Source organism: Callithrix jacchus, chromosome 6, assembly GCF_049354715.1.
Source record: "Callithrix jacchus isolate 240 chromosome 6, calJac240_pri, whole genome shotgun sequence".
NCBI classification, from domain to species: domain Eukaryota; kingdom Metazoa; phylum Chordata; class Mammalia; order Primates; family Cebidae; genus Callithrix; species Callithrix jacchus.
Window position 1 is genome coordinate 9826524 of NC_133507.1, and position 20524 is coordinate 9847047.

General features: G+C 51.0%; 1 protein-coding gene across 3 annotated transcripts in view; it reads left to right on the plus strand.

Annotated features, from left to right (window-relative positions):
- Nucleotides 1-20524, plus strand: part of ADAMTS17 (ADAM metallopeptidase with thrombospondin type 1 motif 17) — a 334842-nt gene that overhangs the window by 253183 nt on the left and 61135 nt on the right. For all 3 annotated transcript variants that reach the window (XM_035303700.3, XM_078375967.1, XM_078375968.1), the window contains 3 exons: nucleotides 10032-10189; nucleotides 13383-13542; nucleotides 16300-16435. In XM_035303700.3, the coding sequence (XP_035159591.1) occupies nucleotides 10032-10189; nucleotides 13383-13542; nucleotides 16300-16435 (454 nt within the window). The remainder of the gene's footprint in view (nucleotides 1-10031; nucleotides 10190-13382; nucleotides 13543-16299; nucleotides 16436-20524) is intronic.

The window sequence follows — 20524 nt, forward strand, 5'->3', positions numbered from 1 at the left end:
CAGGGTGGATTAGGGGCAACAACAGGGAGGAAGATGATGGAAGACCAGCTCCGGACAGGAAGGAAGATCATAGAATAGTGAAGGAAATGGTTAGGAACTTGGGCTGGGTCAGTCCCCCAAAGTAACCCCCGAAAGCTCCGAGAGGCTGCGTCTGAGCAGTGCGGCCCACTGGCCACCTTGCAGAAAGCCTCGTTGGGCTGCCAGTGGTTCTGGGGATGACTTCTTAGCTGGAAAAAGAGCAACAGTCCTTAGTCTAATGGAAACCCAGAAGGATGCTAGTTTCACTAAGGTCTGTGTGTCACGAATTCCTAGCAGCCAGCTCCATTGACTTCAGTCACAAACACCTGCATCTTTCCATAGACTTGGGTTCTATTCTGGACTAGTTTTCCTAACTATGGGCAAAGCCATTCAGATGAACTTCCTAGCTAGAGAAGACCTTCCGAGAGTATCCTTGGCCCAACTCCCAGCCTCCCCGTCAACCCCAGCAAAGTCAGCCCAGGACTTGAGCCCCAGGGTGGTTGGAATTCTGAGTTAGACACAGAACTGGAGACAGCAGGGTGACCAGAGGCTGCCTCTGCTCCGGGCCCCCTGGCTTGGAACGTGCTGTGGCCCCTGCCCTTCTGCTGGCCTTAATCCCATGTTCCTGTCTTGGGTTAAACTTGAACTTGAGATGGCTGAACTTCTCGGGCGCCCCTCTTCCAACCTATTTTCATGTTATCATTTCTCAGCCTGTGTTGCAAAGTGCTGATTGAGATTGAAGAAGGAAAAAGTAAGACAGGATTTCTCTCGTTTCCAATATGATTTTGGCTAAATTGAAGTTACCTATGAAACCCTTCTATTTCCATTTTTATCACTGATTTTTAAAAATGACATCTTCGTCCACATTCCAGCCTTTGCAGACTATGCAAAAGTCCAAGTCTTTCTTTGAAATGGTCTCTGCTTCAGAAACTCGAAGTCTAATGAGACAGACACAAAACCAATCTCTAAGAGGCACGTTTACAGTGAAGACCACAGTCCTGTTATTTCAAGAGTTAGGGAACGCTTCGATGCTAAGACACCCCTTGCACACCTGCCTTGGGGAAGGCAGGAGTGCCCATTTCCAAGCACCCATGTGGGGTATCACTGGCACCACACTCTGTGGATACTGCCGTGTCCCAAGCTGCTCTGCCACCTCCTCCGCAGTTTGGTCACCTGCCATACACCCTCCCTCCTCGAGGCTGTGATGGCCGCTGTGCTTCTGCTGCCAGGGTAAGACCTTGCCGTCCCTGGAGTTGACATCCATGTACATTTTCATCAGCCCAGTGGTTTTCCACCTCCTCTGCACGGACAGTGTCCCTGCCTCGCCTGGCACGCTCCTCCCCAGCTGTCCCAGCTGTCACTCTGCAAATAGAACAATGCTTGAACGCTTTCTAAAACAAGGCTTCTTGCTGCCTTTGGCAGCTTCAAAGCGACAGCCTGTTTTTCCTAAAGTCACAACCCACTCCTCTCCTTCTGCCCATCAGAGGACATTGGGTCTACTTTACCATCATTTGCATTGGGAGCCCCACCACCTAGTATCATGCCAAAAAGTTACCCTTACCCTTCCCAACCCATGCATTCAAATGTACGGGAGGCCCTCTCTGGGAGGTTGGCAGCACCTTTCATCCTGATTCAAAATTCGCAGTCCAGGTGTTCCAAGAGGTAGTTCCATTTGGAGGTCGAATTACTGGCTCTTCCATCAAGCCGCAGCAGGTGCTCCTGCAGGTGCATCCCTGGCATCGGAACCTGGCTTCTGAGATTTCCCAGCTTGCCTTCCCTGCCTGGCTAAGCCCTAAGTGTCTGGCAAGAGGAGGGTCTTCTTGTTCTCCGTTTTTGCATGGCAGTGTAAGAATGACAGGAGGATGTTAGAATCCTCTGGATTGCTCCTCAACTTCTGATTCCTGTGGTACAAATGGACCTTTCACTCGTACTCACTTCAGGACAACAGGTGCTGACTAGCAGATGCCATCCAGGAGAACGTGCTCTTGTGATTCTGCCCTCAGCTCCTGAAGCCCGAGGGCCACGTGTACAAAACAAGAGCAGTAGCATCCGCTAGCGTGGCTCCCAGTCACTGAGCTAGACTGCACCTTAGAGACCTGATCCCTAATTCCCCCAAATGGGCTGCAAGGGATTGCTCTGCTTCCTTAACAGAGGTACAGACCGGAGCTCCGAGGGGCTTGGTGTCTCGCCCACATTCTCCGCCGCCATTGAGTTCTCTGCAGTTGATGCAGCCTCTCAGAATTACTCTGTCCAGTCATGGCCAGAGACTGCCGGATGAAGACTTCTCATTGGAGAACACATTAACCCTGCCTGTTGTGACCACTACATTGTGTGCACTTTGGACAAACCTGCATCCCGTGGAGATTGGTTTAGTGTCTTGGATGACTTCTCAGCTCTCCAGAAGCACTGGGCCTCCGTGGGAGGTTGGACTCAGTTCCTGCCTTATCTCATGCAGAAGGCATCATCCCAGGACTCCAGGGCCGGGCTGATGGACACGGGCAAGCCTGAAGGTGGTCCACACTCAGTGTGTTTCTAAAGTTAGTTCAAAAAGGCCTTGTTTCCACTTGGGGCTGGGTGCTTTGGAAGTCAGTATAACTCTGAATTACTCTCACATTTGCCGGGAGCAATTCCTGAAGAATTTCACCCCACCTACCTTCAGCCCACGCTAGCTGGCTTTCTGCTCAAAACCACCTGGAACAGGAAATGCCTCTGCAGTTTGTATCCATGGCTAAGAACAGACTGGCAGAACTCCGAGTGGAAATAAAAGGAGCTGACTCGCTGCCAGGATTAGAAGTAGGTTGACTGTGGGTCAGGTCTTCCAGTGAAGCCAAGAGGGAGAGAGGCTAAGAGAACCCCACCCGGGCTTCTGCACAGCTCTGTGCCAGAGAGGGGCATGTGGGCAGGGTGAGAGCTCGCATCTGCCTCCAGCCAGCTCTGAAGAGGAGCGGTCTCCTTCCTCAGGAATGCCCCACCTTGCTCCCTCGAATGGCTCATGGTCTTCCCCACACTGCCTGGAAGACCAGGATGGCGTGTAAATGTCCACAGAGAGGAAGAAGGGCCAGAGACAGAAATGAACGTTCTGCATGTAACTCACATTCCAGCTCATTGCAAAGGTTTTGTTCTGCCCTAGTGGTAAAGAAAGGTGTACCCATGTGGTGCCCCACAGAACTCTAACTCTTGAGAGCTTCTGAGCAAAACCCACAAAAATCAGCATAGTTCTATTTTGGATCATGGTTTAAAACATTTAACCTCTGGCCCAGGCAAAATGAGCAAGGGAAAATCTCCTTCCCAGCAAACCAGAACTTCAGACATCACAGATGAAATCAAATCACTAGGGGAATCCCCTCTTCTTCACTCTGTTATTTGCCCATAAAATCAAAGCATTTGTAATCGTTTTAATTTCCCCTATTGAGTGGTTTCTGGGTCCAAAATATCCTGATTTCATGTGCAAACTAATTAATCTCAAAATACTTACGGACGAAGGGGGCTTGGAGATACTCATTGATGCCCAAGGGTTGAGGGGACAGGAACTTGTAGAACCTAAAACATGTTTAATTTGGAAGGTCAGGAAGAAAAAATACATTACACACAGGGCTCTGGAAAGGCCTTCTTCACAGAGGTGCCCGGAGCGGCAGCCTCAGAGAGCCCTTTGCAGACCCCACTCCGTGCAGCTCACACAAGGCAGGAGAGCAACCCAAGCTGCCACATAAGGGGGCAGGAGGTGACCTGCATTGTCTCTGCAGTTGACATGGCCCCATGTAGTCATTGTTCTGCGGACTCCACAGTGAACCTGTTTACTCACTGTTAAAAATGATCTTGACATCCTAACAGAATCTCTGAGGCTGAAGTCTCTTTCGAAGGGATGTCAGGCACTAACTTGTGATTTTAGCAGGAGGTTACGATTTTTCAGATGGACCACAGCAAACTGCAGATGTGGAATCTTGCTAAGTGACACCGAAGTGAAAAGGCTGGAAGTAACCACCCTGCCTCCTGGATCTGCTGACCTCCTGCTAATAACTCTGCCTGTGTTTTCCTCTCCCTGAGAAACACACAAATGAGCATGGCTGGGAGCGCACTGTCCCGAGGAAAGGCATCTGAGCTGGAAAGCTGCCTCTGCAGTGCGCCAGAACTTGCAGCCGCGGCAGCGATGGCCACAGGCGGTGCTGGGGCATGCAAAGCCCATTCCTTCTGGGGCTGTGAGAGCTGACCCCAAACCCACTCCCAGCCTCAACCACGATGTGACTGTGCAGGAGTTCTCCAGCGCATCAGCTCCAGACCAGGACCTCCAAAGCAAAGGCAGCTCCAGAATTCGATGGAGCACCCCCACAGCCCTGTGCAGCTTGTGAGAGCCAGTTCTAGGCCTGTCTTCCCCACTCCTTGTTCACTGATGCCAGGTGGATAACACAGTCTGCCATATGAGGGTGTTTACACTCTGGGTAGCAAATGCTCCATAACTCTAGGCTGTTTTCCCCAGGGAGCCGGCTGTCACTAGCACTCTGTTGTCCGGCATGTTCCTCCCCATTGGCAGTTGACCTTGACTGGGTTTGTCCATCCGCCGCAGCCTCACTCAGTTTCCTATCCCACTCTTCCTTGACCACACCCAGCAACTCCTCCGTGGCCTCTGGCAGCCCTCCTCCCAATGTCTCCCCCCACCCATCCTGCTACGGACAAGCAAGACCCCACTCCAGTGATCAGAGGGTGGCAGGCTCCAAGGCCCAGCTGGGTCTGCCCCCACCTTGTGCTGGAGTTGCTGCTGCCTCCCACCCACTGTTGGGCCTCCCAAGGCAGAAGTGAGGCTTCCTCAGGCCCACCCCACCTCTCTGCAGTGTTTCTGATGATGGTCTTAGAACCGTCTCCAGGTGTGCCCTCCTGCCCTTTTTTGGGCCTTTCTACTCTTGACCTGCCAGATGTTTTACTTTTGGTGTGGAAGTGGGGTTGTTTGTAGGCTGTGATTCAGAGTCACTTTAAAACGTCTTATAAAAAGGGCCCGAGAAATACACAAACAAGGCTGGTGGGGAAAGACCCACCTCCTCAGGAGGGTTAGAGCCAGGATAGGGGTGTTAGAGCCGGGACGCAGGGTGCTTACAGCCAGGATAGGGGTGTTAGAGCCGGGACGCAGGGTGCTTACAGCCAGGATAGGGGTGTTAGAGCCGGGACGCAGGGTGCTTACAGCCGGGATAGGGGTGTTAGAGCCGGGATGCAGGGTGCTTACAGCCAGGATAGGGGTGTTAGAGCCGGGACGCAGGGTGCTTACAGCCGGGATAGGGGTGTTAGAGCCGCGATGGTGGGGGAGTTACAGCCGGGATAGGGGTGTTAGAGCCGGGATGCAGGGTGCTTACAGCCGGGATAGGGGTGTTAGAGCCGCGATGGTGGGGGAGTTACAGCCGGGATAGGGGTGTTAGAGCCGGGACGCAGGGTGCTTACAGCCGGGATAGGGGTGTTAGAGCCGGGACGCAGGGTGCTTACAGCCAGGATAGGGGTGTTAGAGCCGGGACGCAGGGTGCTTACAGCCGGGATAGGGGTGTTAGAGCCGCGATGGTGGGGGAGTTACAGCCGGGATAGGGGTGTTAGAGCCGGGACGCAGGGTGCTTACAGCCGGGATAGGGGTGTTAGAGCCGCGATGGTGGGGGAGTTACAGCCGGGATAGGGGTGTTAGAGCCGGGACGCAGGGTGCTTACAGCCGGGATAGGGGTGTTAGAGCCGGGACGCAGGGTGCTTACAGCCGGGATAGGGGTGTTAGAGCCGGGACGCAGGGTGCTTACAGCCAGGATAGGGGTGTTAGAGCCGGGACGCAGGGTGCTTACAGCCGGGATAGGGGTGTTAGAGCCGCGATGGTGGGGGAGTTACAGCCAGGATAGGGGTGTTAGAGCCACGATGGTGGGGGAGTTACAGCCAGGATAGGGGTGTTAGAGCCGCGATGGTGGGGGAGTTACAGCCGGGACGTGTGGTGCTTACAGCCAGGACTGGGGTGGTTAGAGCCAGGACGGGGGGTTAGAGCCAGGACGGGGGTTTTAGAGCTGGAACAGGGGTGTTAGAGCCGGAATAGAGGCAGAGGCCCTGGCAGGAATTTGAGGCAGGGGTGGAGTGTGCCAGGCTTTCTGCCTCTCAGGGGTACTCAGCTTGGTGGCAAACATCTGGGGCTGATTTCTAGGAAGCCGTAATAGTAATTTTCTTTCCTCACTTCTGCCCTCATTGTGATTAGCATTTTTTTAACCCGACTTCCAAAAAGCATGTGTAAAAGCCAAACCTAGCTCTTGGTAGTTGAGCATCAGCTTCAGGCACTGCTGGATCCAGGGGCTTAAAGCAATGTCACAGGAAAAATGGTCTCTCTCTGCACTGGCAATCCTGACCGTCCTCTCTGGGGGTGTCTTCCTGTGGGCTGGCAGATTCAGGCTCACATCCAGTCTCCAGGAAACCCTGTGGAAAGAAAGCTGCCTTTTCCTAAGGTGAACAAAAGTCCCCCTGTTTGGGGTTGGGTTCTGGGCTCATGCCTGGAGCTGTGTTATTAGGGGTCCAGCCCCGCATGATGGGAGGAAAAGAATGTTCCCAGGAGAAAGCCTGGGTACCATTGCTTAGAGGGAGAAACAGGCCGTGTGACAGGCACAGTGGATCTTCACAGAAGCCACGAATCAGGGACAAAGCTGGGGCCTCGGCCCAGGGCCTCCAGTGTCAGAGTCTGTCACTGCCAGGGGGGTGATGGTCAGTGGATATGGGAGTCGGCTGGCCAGCACCAGTGGCCCGGTGAGGAGGAGAGCAGCCACCCGGCTTCCCTCTGCTCTTTGTGAGAGAAATGGATTCTACAGACGAGTCCTGGTGTGACTGTGGTCAGCACACAGCTTCAAGGAAATTATTGCTGGTCTCTGACTCTTTTGTACAGGGCACCTCAGCATGCTCGGGTGTCCTCTGTCCCCACAGTGAGGCTCCTTCCTCCTTCCCACCCTCCGAGGCCACTCTCCATCTCTTGCCTCCTTTCCCAGCCAAACCTCCGAAAAGTGAAAAAATGGTCACCTTCCACTTTCTTTTCTGTACGCGGCCCTGTGTCTTCCTCCTTGCACCACCCCGCCCGGAACAATCTTAGCAGTACTGGCCTCTGAGGGTCAGGAATGACCGTCCCACCTCCATGCCCGGTCACATGCTGCAGGCAGCCTTGTCTCCTCCCGTGTCTTACACGCTCAGCTGAAAGTGGGCTTATCCCAGGAAGCCTTCCCCATCGGCCCCATCCGTGGACCAGTAACAGGCCAGAGTCTGTCGGGAACCAGGCTGCACAGCAGGAGGCAGGTGGCCCATGAGTGAGCATGACTGCCCAAACCTCTTGTGAACTGCACGTGCAAGGGATCTAGGCTGCGCGCTCCTTGTGAGAATCTAATGGCTGGAGATCTGACGTAGAAAGTTTCATCCCAGAACCATCCCCCACCACGCCACTTACCCCAAACCCCTGGTCTGTGGAAAAACTGTCTTCCACGAAACCAGTCCCTAGTGCCAAAAACCGGTCCTGGGGACTGCTGTCTTAAAGGACTCTGGCCCCTTGGTTTTTTTCTGTCTGCTCCTTCCCACCTGCCCACACTGGATCCTAAAACCAGATAGACACATGCATTTGCAAGAGACAGTTTTCTAAATCTGCAGAGAGCTTGAAAGAACAATGAATGCCCGTGCACCCTCTGCCTATATTCACTCATAGTTAATATAACCAAATATGTATTTGTGTTATTAGCTCAGTAGAAGCTCAGTCATTTTTGTAAGGGCATATGGAATATGAAACCCTGTAACAATGAGAGCCTGGAATTTGTCCTCTTGAGAACAGGTCTTACCTTTGCACATTTCGGTATTAGTCATAAAAATCTAGACTGATGCGGCCGGGCATGGTGGCTTGTGCCCGTAGCCCCAGCACATTGGGGGTCCGAGGCAGGTGGATCACCAGGTCAAGAGATCCAATCCATTTGGGCCAAAATGGTGAAACCCCATCTCTACTAAAAATACAAAAATGAGCTGGGTGTGGTGCATGCCTATAGTCCCAGCTACTTGGGAGGCTGAGGCAGGAGAATCACTTGAACCCAGGAGGCGGAGGTTGTAGTGAGCCAAGATCACACCACCGCACTCCAAACTGGTGACAGAGTGAGACTCTGTCTCAAAAAATAAAAAAATCTAGACTAATGCTACAGCCTAAAGAAATGGGCATTGAAAGTTGCCAGAGGTAAATGCAGTGGTGTTGGTCTGTTGGATTCAGGTCTCCACTCTACAGCTGAATGGCCTTGTGAGTCTGGGCAAGGTGCTTAGCTTCTCTGGAAGACTTCAGGGAGTTGTTGAGAAGATTAAGTGGGTCAGAGTAGATGAAGGAACCGGCCTAACGAATGTGCTCCTTAAATGGCGGTTTGCAGATGGTGGCAGAAGAAGAGAAAAGGGGAGGGAACTGGGCATGCCGCCCGCCTCGCCTCCTTTCACAACCAGGACATTTCAGCTGTGGGAAGGGAAACAGCTCCAAGTGGTAGGACTTTCTCTTTCCAAGCTGTCCCTGGAGTCCTGTAATCCTCAGCCTCTCACAGCCACCCTGGATACGAGACCCCACGGGAAGCTTCTCTGCTGGAAGTTTCCTAGAAGTGAGGAACCTGTTTCTCTTGGCAGTTCCTCTAACACGAGAAGTCCTGAGCGTGCGTCTCCTCCGTGTTGGCCGGGAGCAAGCACTGGGACTGTAACGTCCTGGAGACGGGGGCTGAGGCCGGTGGACCCCCAGTGTCCCTTTGCTGCTTGTGGCCTGGCCCAGCCTGAGGCTGATGAATTCAGCTGTAACCAAAACCCCGTTTGGGCTTCAACTCTCATTTTCCAAAGTCAGTATTAAATGTGGCCGTTTTATTTCTGGCTTCAGTAAGCAGAGAATCGTGAATGCGACAGGATTGGGTTTCATTGATTATAGGCTGAGGAGGGACCCAAGGGGAGAGAGGTAGATGAGTTTGGGGTGTCTGTGGGGCTCCGGCTGCCTGTGCAGGGAGAGGGCCTAGGACTGAGGGTGCCCCAAGGTCCCATTTTTGGAAATGACACAGGCTTACTATCACCTCTTGTCATCTGCCACCTTCTCTATTCTCCAGAATAGATTTTAGTTCCTTGGGATTTTTTTTTCCTAGATGACAACCACAATAAACCAGAGTGTCACTGCAGAGTCCTGTCCTCATGACAGTGACGTGGTCTTCACCCCTAAGTGGGAAGACACGAGAAACGTCCTAGTGAGCACCTCAGAAAATAATCAGTACGTGGCTCGCATGGAAAACCAAGTTTCTGCTTATGGTCAGTCAGCAGCACATTGAGTCTCAGCCTCTCCTGAACACAAGTTGTCCCTGGTAGAGAAGGGGGTGAGCAAACAGGAGAACCTGAAACCCACAGAGCTGGGGTGTGAGAGCTGCCGAGTGTGACCACCACATCTGTGGGCGGCTAGCGTTTCCAAACATTCGTACTTAATGGAGTCATGGGTGTTGATTGAAGGAACGTCCACTTTAGTCATGTGGGGATATGAAATCCTGAAGAGGTGCTGGAGCCAGCTGCTCTCCTTAGAGAGCCCCAGGTGCTAATAGGAAGGGCAACTGCTGAGATCTGCTAAAGCAGCAAAACCTATTTTGTAGCCTACGACCCATTAAAATGGAATGAGTTCATCAGGCAGAAAACTATCTACTGGGTAGGTTTAGCGAAATGAAACCAGGCTGTGGCCATCTGCATTCCCTGCCCCTCCTCCCCTAACCCCAGCTATCTGAGTTGGTTTTGAGACAGGAGCCCAGGCTGGAAGGTGCCCATCAATCCCACAACTCTACCTGGGGGTTCTGTGGGTCTGCAGCTCTGTGCTCCCCATGATCCAGGCTTTCGTTCTCGGTACACAGAGTGTTCCCCTTCTCCCGCTTCAGGACTCCCTCCTTCCCCCCTATGGAAGGGGAGACCTCTGCCCCACTCAGGGGCCACAGATTCCCTTTAAAGACAGACTGGATCCCCCTGTCCCCAGCCCCTTGATTCTTTGGTCTCAATTTGCTTTCTAGCTCTCAAAGACTCTGGTAAGGGATCCATCAACAGTGACTGGAAGATAGAGCTCCCCGGAGAGTTCCAGATTGCAGGCACAACTGTCCGCTACGTGAGAAGGGGGCTGTGGGAGAAGATTTCTGCCAAGGGACCGACGAAACTACCGCTGCACGTGATGGTAACTTGCTGGGCTCCCACACTCATCTTAGGGGTGCCGGCTCTGACCCACCGGGTCACTTTCCAGCTGACTTCTTCCTGGGACCTCGGGGGACAGGAGATGCATCTGGCTTCCAGGGGTCCCTGCTGCTCAGTCCCCTCCCCTCTCTGAGTCTTTTCTTTTCCCTTGCACCTCCTGCTTCAGAATTCTCTCGTTGCTTCTGGCTTTTCCCTGGCAGAGTTCCTGTCTTTTTCAAAAGGAGCTGCCTCGAAGGAAATGCTTAGCCACGTGGATGGCAGCCAGGGAGACTTGGCCCCCCGCACAGTCTCTTTACCTCAGGTGGTGGGATGCACAGACCTGCTCTCACAGAGCAGGTATCATTACCTTTTCGAAATGAACTTGGACTCCGTGTCCAAACCAGCATCCCTCAGATTTCACAGACCCAGCTTGCAACAAGCGTTTGGGAATCAGGAAGGGGGATTCGATGATGCAGGTATTCCACTCCCCAGGCGATTCCCAGACACCTGTGTGCTGCTGGGCCAGGCCAGGGTGCCATTGTCCGATCTGTGTCTTAGGGAGGCCTCCATGCAAGCCACTGAAACATCAGTGACATAGCCTTTTAAACATGTCAGAAGAGATGTTTTTCTCCAGAGAGTGGAACACGCTGCTTCCTTCTTGAGGTCCAGGAGTTCGTGGCTAACTTCTGATAGCTCATCTTTATTGATTCCATGTCTCCTTCCCAAAAAAACAGGACTGTGGCAGCTTGTGCCCCTGAATCAAAGCACACTTTGTCCCTCAGGGCCTGCCAGAGTCTCTCTGTGGAAGTTCTTCTTCCCCATTAATTTGTGATCTCTGGCAGCCTGGAAGTGTTCCAGGTTGGTTGACACCCCAAAGATTTTCTGGCCATTGCCCAGGGAGCCTCCTAAGGAGGCTGGTTCTGCCGGGGAGCACTGGCGCCCAGGATGCTAGTGGTTAACCCCATTACGGTTTCCGGGGAGAAAAAGTCAAGGCGGTGTCCATGTACAATCTAAAGCACGTGGAAATCTGCCACTGCGCCACTCACCCTGCTCCATCCACTGCAAATACGTTCCTGCAAGTCATTTTCTGGGACCCAAGAATGTGTGCCTAAGTCATTGCTCGGAGATAAGATTGCTTCCTTCCTGGTCACAGTCAGAACAAATCCTCCTGTTCCGAGTTAATAGCAGTTACTCAGAGGGACTAAGGGAGGAGGCAAACATAAAGTCTGTATGAAACGTGGCCTGTGAGCATGAGAATTTGCTTTCTCTAGCAAACACCAGTGTAAGTGTATCTCCCTTTTCACCAAAAGCTTCTGTAAACGGAGCAAGTCGCTAGCCCATTGCAGTGAAGTACACAGCCTGGATTCATTCAGACCAGGACAAACAGAGCTCCAAGAAAACAGCAGCCGCCGCGACTGCCTTCAGCCCTTGCTTAATATTGACGGCTTTTCTCTCCAGATGTGACTGTCGCTTCAATATTTTACAGCTGAAAATGAGAGGTGCCTCTTTGCGTCTATATAGAAAGCCATTATCCCCGAACTGGGGTGTACACATTGTTTGCAGAATCAGTAGCACCCAGAGAGTCAGGGGGACCTGCATTTGAAACCGGTGACACACACACACACACACACACACACACACACAGAGTACATGGCTACAAACTTGCATGAAGTTGGCTTTATATGGATCTCCATCCACCAGCCCTACTCCCATACTGCGATGGTGAAGGTCTCTTTCTAAGACAACGCTCCCATACTGCGATGGTGAAGGTCTCTTTCTAAGACGACACTCCCATACCGCGATGGTGAAGGTCTCTTTCTAAGACGACGCTCCCGTACCGCGATGGTGAAGGTCTCTTTCTAAGACGACACTCCCGTACGGCGATGGTGAAGGTCTCTTTCTAAGATGACACTCCCATACTGCGATGGTGAAGGTCTCTTTCTAAGATGACACTCCCGTACTGCGATGGTGAAGGTCTAAGACGAGTTTGCTTCTTGGCGCTTCCCTTTCCTAACTGGAGGCATTTTCCTACTGTGTTACAGCAGCTTGCTCTGGTGCAGGTGTGGGTGTTGGCACGGTTAGGTTTGCTCTTCACGCTGCACCCCAACCCCACAGTGCAGCCTCGGGGGCTGAGAGATGCATGGAGGGAAGTGGCTCCCATTGTCTGGGACACTTTGACCTCATCCGCCCCACGTCAAGTCGGGTGAGCTGTGCACGCTCTCCCCTTACTGCGTGCTGACCCATTCTCAGGCTTCTCAGGCTGAGGTGAACCTGCCAGCTACTTAGACCCAGAGCACTTACTGCTTCCAAGCTTAGCTTGAAGACTCATTAGCCACAGGCAAACCATGTTAAGCTCCTGTAAGAGGGCTTGATTGGCACGATTACGTCTAGAGAAAGCAGGCTGATCATGCACCTGCTGGCTTTCCAGGGCTTGTCACATGCCATTCTAGACCCATCTGTTCTGCGTCTTCATGCTGACTAGGATTTCAGGTCCAAGGTCTCCAGGCTGTATGATAGTTTCCCATAAAACATGATGGACCCCTCCCTCCACGTCCACCCCACTCCCAGCTTGGAGCCCTGGGCCAGGCTCCTGCCACCCTTGGCTACGGTCATCATCCTGGCTCCCACAGCAGAGGACTCCTGCATCCTTGAACCCCCAAACACATGCTCCTGAAAGTCCCCTGGCAGTGAGCTGCATTTTTTCCTTGAGTTTGCCTTACCCCTGACTGTGGACCAGGCGACACGGCAATGATTGCTGATAGGGAGTGAAGGATGATGTTCATTTCCAGAGAAGTCCAGTAACCCCACTTGCTCTGATGCCTTTCTAGTCAAAAGTTCATCTGTGTCTTATCTGCAAAGGCAGCTTCGGGGGTGAGTATGCAGGAATGTGGAGCAGCTCTCCGTGAGAAGTGCAGTGAGAGGTTTCAGAGTTGCTTATCCTAAAGCTCCTAGTCTAAGCTGGCCCCTCTCTCGGGTGGGAAGATGGGTTTGCATTCACCCTACTTGCAGGTTGAGTCCCTGAGGAATCCAAAGCTGAGATAAGGGAGTACCCCTCAGTCGAACCTGTTTTCAGCCTCAGAAAAGGGCTGGTTACCCCTCATAGAGAAACAGGCATAGCGCGCCTGCGTGTGCAGACCCGGCAATCCCACGGACTTCCATCCCTTTTCAAAATGCCCTTCGTTTTGTGGCTGACCCAGGTGCTGTTGTTTCATGAGCAAGATTCCGGAATTCATTATGAATACACAGTTCCTGTAAACTACACTGCTGAAAATCAGAGTGAGCCAGAAAAATCGCAGGACTCTCTGTTCATCTGGACCCACAGCGGCTGGGAGGGGTGCAGCGTGCAGTGCGGAGGAGGTGAGTGGCCGTGGCCATGGCCTGCTGGGTGTGGGGCTTTGCTGGAGAAAGGCCAAAGGAGTCTGTGGCCAGCACACAGAGTGGGGAATCTGTAACCTGCAGTTCCACAGGAATTTAACATCTCTCTGCAGAATACTTGGGCAGAGTCTTCCCAGCTCCCACACTAGGGTCGTGCCCATGCTACCGCTTCGCCTGGGGCCCAGGGCCCCCCAGCTCTGACCTGTGCGTGAAGCAGGGTTTGGCTGATGTACGACCACGTCTCAGGTATGACAGGTAGACCCTGGGAATAAACAGAACAGACCTTCGACTGTTGCCACTTGCTGGAGAGGCACCAGAGCACGTCTCTGCCTGCTGCCAAATTCCCTTCCCTCTTTGCCACAGTAACCTCACTACAGGGTACAACGGAAAGAAAAAGTAAGTCAGGTGAAACATTCCGAGCTTGAGTTCTGAGCACCCAGCTTCCTGCTCGGCCTCAGCAAATGACTTCCTCTCTCTACCCCGAATTCCCTCACCTCTAAAATAGGATGGTTGTCCCTCATGCCCACCGTAGGGTCCACAGCATGAGCCCAAGAGCCTGTCATACAGCAAGAATCTGTGTAAACGAAAGGCATTGTGTTTCTTGCTTCATTGGACAGGGCGGCGGTAGGACGCCTATCTGAACTCTGAGCCAGCAGTTCCTTAGACAGTGCTGTTGAACATAGGGTGGGTGGATTTTAGTGGGCACAGAGCTGGGATGGAAGGTTGGCCTGGACTCTGGTATGCCAATCCTGGGAGTTGGATGACGGAGTGGAGCCCCAGCCATCCCCAGTCCTCAGTCCTACTGACTGCTTGGATGACTTTCATTGGATGTCCAGTACGTAAAGCATGGCTTACCATTTAAAGGACTGCTTCCCTCTTTCATGGATAGGAGTTACCGATACACAGGAATTTCTTCCTGGGCATCTTGGCCAACTGCCCTCACTGTCTGTGCTTAGCCTCTTCCTGCTGCAGCCCCGCAGCAGCTGGCATAGCCTCTGGATGCCACCATCCGCCCTGCATGTTCCACTCCCCACCTCTCCCCGGGGGAGCTTTCTGCCCCGAGCCCTTAGCTGCTGATGGCCTTTGAACCTCCAAATCCAACTAGCAGCTCTACCTCTGATTCCAACCAGGTTTTCTTCCTGGACAACTTGTTGTGAACAACCGTAGCCCACATGGAACAGTTCACAGGCTCTCCTGGGGTCAGGGGCAGGCTGCTCTGTTGCTCTTGGCTTGGCGGCATCCTGGGGTCAGGAGCAGGCTGCTCTGTTGCTGTTGGCTTGGCGGCATCCTGGGGTCAGGAGCAGGCTCCTCTGTTGCTGTTGGCTTGGTGGCATCCTGGGTCAGGGGCAGGCTGCTCTGTTGCTGTTGGCTTGGCGGCATCCTGGGGTCAGGGGCAGGCTGCTCTGTTGCTGTTGGCTTGGCGGCATCCTGGGGTCAGGGGCAGGCTGCTCTGTTGCTGTTGGCTTGGTGGCATCCTGGGGTCAGGGGCAGGCTGCTCTGTTGCTGTTGGCTTGGTGGCATCCTGGGGTCAGGGGCAGGCTGCTCTGTTGCTGTTGGCTTGGCGGCAGTCCTTTCATGACACTGATGACTTCCAGCTTCCTAACAGTGGTCAGACCTGCCACCAAAGCTGAAAGCAGTCCTATGCTTTCTGTACTCACCCGAGGCTGCCATGCGGGGCAGCAGGAGCTGACGGTGAGTTCAGGACTCCATGATTTTGAGTCATCCCTACATGACAAATTGCCCAGGAGACAGACTCAGCAGGGAGCCCAGGATCCAAACAGCTGTGCTTGAGTCCATCTTTTATTGTCACTCTTCCCAAATCAATAATAATGGCAGTAATAGAGCTAACATGAAGTGTTAGCCACATGCCAGGTTCTGGCCTATGGACACTGTATATTTGTTTATTTTAATCATCCCTGAGGCACCCTCAAGCACAGGGAAGTTGAGCAAAGCAGGCTGCTCCAGGAAACTAGACGCAGAAGCATGGTGGCCAGCTAGTGACGCTGTGGTCACCTGATGCTCTTTGGGATAGAGCCAAGACTTGAACCCAGACAGCCTGGCTCCAGTGACCGCTCTCCTCCGTCCCAGTCACTCAGCCTGCCTGACAAAGGCGTGGCCATGCAGTATTTAGGGTGCTCTGGGAACAGCCAGGAGAAGGGCTACATCCAGTTGGGACATTGGAATAGCAGAGCTTCCTAAGAGCAGGTGGGGCTCAGCCGTACGTACCAGCTGGCTAGACAAGTTCAGAACAGCTCTGGCGTGCCTGTCCAGAGAAGGCAGGTCTACATGTCTTTCAGACGAGACTCTTTGTACCCCACTTGTCCTCAGCAAGCAGGAGTTTGGTAGTAGGTAGCCAAACTCTCTGCTGAGGGCTGATGTGCAGGTATTCAGTGAGACTTTAAACATTAAACAAGCAGATGCAAAGATGAGCAATCTTTGGAAATGAAAGACCCAAATCAACAAACCCCAAGCTGTTCAAGGACACAGCTGATCTGAGGTGTTGCTGCATTCTGATCTTCTAGAGTCTTCCAGGGCCCCACTCTGCCTTCTTTGTCTTGCACCCTCCTCCTTAAAATTGCAGTTCTTCCTCTCTAAAAACCCACATGAAATTTACAACAGTCACTTTAAGTGACAGAGCGACCAACAGCAGCACCCAAACCTTCCTTCGCGAGTGTGCAAGCCCAGCCTTTCCGGGCGGGTACGGCCGCAGCCTCTCAGCTGCCTCTGGTCTGTCTCCAGGGGAACGCAGAACCATCGTCTCTTGCACCCGGATTGTCAACAAGACTACAACTCTGGTGAATGACAGTGACTGTCCTCAAGCAAGCCGCCCAGAGCCCCAGGTCCGAAGGTGCAACTTGCACCCCTGCCAGTCACGGTAAGGAGCTGGGTTCTGTAGCTGGGACCCACCAGAGTCTGGGGCAGCAGCACCATCAGTGGCAGGGGGCGACACGCCATGAATGCGACAGTGCTGCTCTTTGCTGTGTTGTTATTGTTGATGAGTGATTTGTGCTTGCTTGAATTACCAGATTTCTAGCTACTGAGCCAGAATTCTGATGGAAATACAATCGTAGCTGGAAGGCATTCTGTAGGAGACCATTAGCAACATCTCACTGTAAAAACAAAGAGCCTTCGCCACACACTTTTAACCAGCGCCCACTGGTTCCCCCAAATTCCTTTGTCTTGGTGAAGAAGGAAACAAATGTTGGAATCTGAGAGGCCAGGAGAAAGTGCGCACACGGGCTGGTGTTGCTGGCGATCTGTTTCAGTGGCTGAAATTCATGCCCATGAGTGGATCTTGGTGTTCAGATGGAAGTTCCATCTCAACTTCCATCCCCGCCCCGGCTTTCACAGCCATGTTACCCGCGTGAACCCTCTTGGGTTGTCAGCCGAGTTGAATTGTGTGAAATGGGTTCGTCAGCTGAGCCTCCTCTTCTCGAGTCATTTTAGTGGGACTCGGATGACTCTGTCGCGTTAAGTCATGCCACCCCTCGGCCTTCCGTTCTGCTCTGAATTGAGGTGCATGGTTTTTGCTCTGTGGTTCTGTGTATCATTTAAGGCATGCTGACCTTTTCTAAATAGGCTGGATGTTGAATATTTCAGTGTTTTAGGTTTCTTGACTCAGTGCGTGCCACTTGCCAGTACAAGAGCTTCACGTCTTTTGCACCAGCCCCCTTCTCTTTGTCAAACTCTTAAAATGTGTTCGAGTGAGAAAGAGAGGAGGCAGGAAGGCAAAAAAAGAAGCTGAGGCTTGTTTCAGTGATCTGTGCTCCTTGCCAAATTAAGAATGAAATTCCACACTCATGCTGCAGGCCTGGAGAAGAGCTCACTGCAGGAAATCTGCTTGAGCAGCCGTCCCACAAACCCATCCATCAGTCTGTCAGCCAGTCACATGCATGGGCCGCAGAAAGAAGGGCTTGCCACTGTAAAGATTCCGCAGTCTAATGGGCTACAGCCTCTTCTCTGGAACTTAAGATGGCCTGGCCCTGGCGAAGTGACTAGAAAGTAGGATAAGAGATGATGGAGGAGAAGAGGTCAGCATGAGTTCAAGGGCATGATTGAGCAAAAAGGTCTTAGTGCTCCATTCCAGAAGCATATTTTAAAACCAGTTCTGTTTTCAAATTATTTTATACCCAAGTTTATATATATATATATAATTGCACTTTAGGTTCTGGGGTACGTGTGAAGCAGGATTGTTGCATAGGTACATACATGGCAATGTGGTTTGCTGCCTTCATCTCCATCACCTACATCTGGCATTTCTCCCCATGTTATCCCTCCCCAACTCCGTACCCCCCGCTGTCCCTCCCCTAGCCACCCCCTCAGAGACTTCAGTATGTGATGCTCCCCTCCCTGTGTCCATGTGTTCTCATTGTTCAACACCCGCCTATGAGTGAGAACATGCGGTATTTGATTTTCTGTTTTTGTGTCAGTTTGCTGAGAATGATGGTTTCCAGGTTCATCTGTGTCTCTACAAAGGACACAAACTCACCATTTGTTATAGCTGCATATGTGCCCCATTTTCCCTGTCCAGTCTATGATCAGTGGGCCTTTGGGTTAATTTTAAGTCTTTGCTATTGTAAACAATGCCGCAACGAACATATGCATGCATGTGTCTTTATAATAGAACAATGTATGATCTTTTGGATATATACCTAGTAATGGGATTGCTGGGTCAAATAGAATTTCTATTTCTAGGTCCTTGAGGAATCGCCATACTGTCTTCCACAATGGTTGAACTAATTTACCAACAGTGTAAAAGTGTTCCTATTTCTCCACATCCTTTCCAGCATCTGTTGTCTCCAGATTTTTTAATGATCGCCATTCTAACTGGCGTGAGATGGTATCTCAGTGTAGTTCTGATTTGCATTTCTCTAATGACCAGTGATGATGAGCATTTTTCATATGTTTGTTGGCCTCATGTATATCTTCTTTTGAAAAGTGTCTGTTCATATCCTTTGCCCACTTTTCTTGTAAATCTGTTTTAGTTCTTTGTAAATTCTGGATATCAGCCCTTTGTCAGATGGGTAAACTGCAAAAATTTTTCCCCATTCTGTTGGTTGCTGATTCACCCTAATGACTGTTTCTTTTGCTGTGCAGAAGCTGTGGAGTTTGATTAGGTCCCATTTGTCTATTATGGCTTTTGTTGCCAATGCTGTTGGTGTTTTAGTCATGAAGTCCTTGCCTATGCCTATGTCCTGAATGGTTTTGCCTAGGTTTTCTTCTAGGGTTGTTATGGTGTTAGGTCTTAGGTTTATACCCAAGTCTTTTTAAAATTATGCACAGAAACCAAAGGAAATGAAACAGATGAAATGAGAGCTGCTGTGATTGAGTTGTAACACATATGATGTGGCAGAGTCGGCCAGTCCACACTGCCTGTTGCACCTCTCACAGTAGGCCATGGCTCTGCTGTGGAACACCAAGGATAAGGTTGAAAAATCAAGGGTTCTGCTTCCTGTAGTGATAGAGTAGCTTATATTGGACCAGCCCTCCTGCAGATTCCAGTTATGAACTCTGGAGACAGTATAAAAAGCAACTGTTTAAAAGCTAGAAAGCAGGCCAGGCGAGGGGGCTCATGCCTGTAATCCCAGCACTTTGGGAGACCAAGGCAGGTGGATCACTTGAGGTAAGGAGTTTGAGACCAGCATGACCAACATCTTGAAACCCCATCTCTACTAAAAATAGAAAAATTCACCAAGCATAGTGGTGTGTACCTGTAGTCCCAGTTACTTGGGAGGCTGAGGCAGGGGAATTGCTTGAACCTGGGATACGGAGGTTATAGTGAGCCGAGATTTTGCCACTGCACTCCAGCCTGGGTGACAGAGCCAGACTCCATCTCCAAAAAAAAAAAAAAAATTACAAATTACATATGCAGTTCCCATCTTATTTCTATTGAACAGCACTTCTGTTCATTCATTTATCATTCACAGTGTTCCAGGTGCAATCCAACATCACTAGTCATACAGGGAAACAGATCCATACTCAGAAGAGAAGGTCACTAATGGAGACTAACTGCAAGAAGACACATTTGTTGAAATTAGAAGTAAAGAATGTTAAAGCAGCTATTGTAACTATGCTCAGAAACATAAGGAAAGCTATGCTCATAGTCACAGAACACAGGAAATCTCATAAGAAAGAAATATATACCGTATAAAGCAATTTTAGGGCTAAAAAATACAATATCTGAAATTTTTAAAATTCACTTAATGGATCTAACAGTGGAGTCAGATGATGAAAGATTAGTGAACTTACAGATAGAGGATTAGACATTATTCAGTCTAGAAAATGGGAAGAAAACATTATTGACAGCAAGACTGTTACCTGTGGTGCAGTATCAAGCATTCTAACATATGGGTAATTGGAGTCAGAGAAGGAGAAGAGAGAAGATGGAGCAGAAAATAATCACTGAAGAAACAGTGATGAGAAATTTCCCAGATTTAGTGAAAGACAGCTGAGAGGTAATCGGGTCACATCTTCACATTTCAGCTAGATTCAAAAGTGCCATAACAAAGCCCTCTGGTCATTAAAACAAGTGGGCCAGTCATGATTTTACCTCCCATGTATCTCCTAAGAGGAAACCTTGCTGCACGGCAAACGCAAACCAGAAAATCGTGTAGGAAAGCACCTACAAAACAGTGACATAAACCAACATGAATGCAAACTATACAGGAGTGCCGCAGAGCTGTGCTAAGCCTACGATAGATATCATCAGGTGTGTGTATCACTACAGAAGCTTCTTTGATGGACCATAGTTCGGCAGTCTTGCCACATTAGAGCCAAGTTCAAGCAAATACACTTCAGACTAAAAGCAATTTCAGAAGCACATTCTTAGCATCTCCATAGAACAGGGATCAGCACACTTCATCTGTATAGGTCTAGAGAATAAATTTTTTTTCCTTCAAAGGCCACGTGTTGTCTGGCACATTTTTTTCTTTATTTTGAGTCTTAATCCTTTAGAACATGTAAA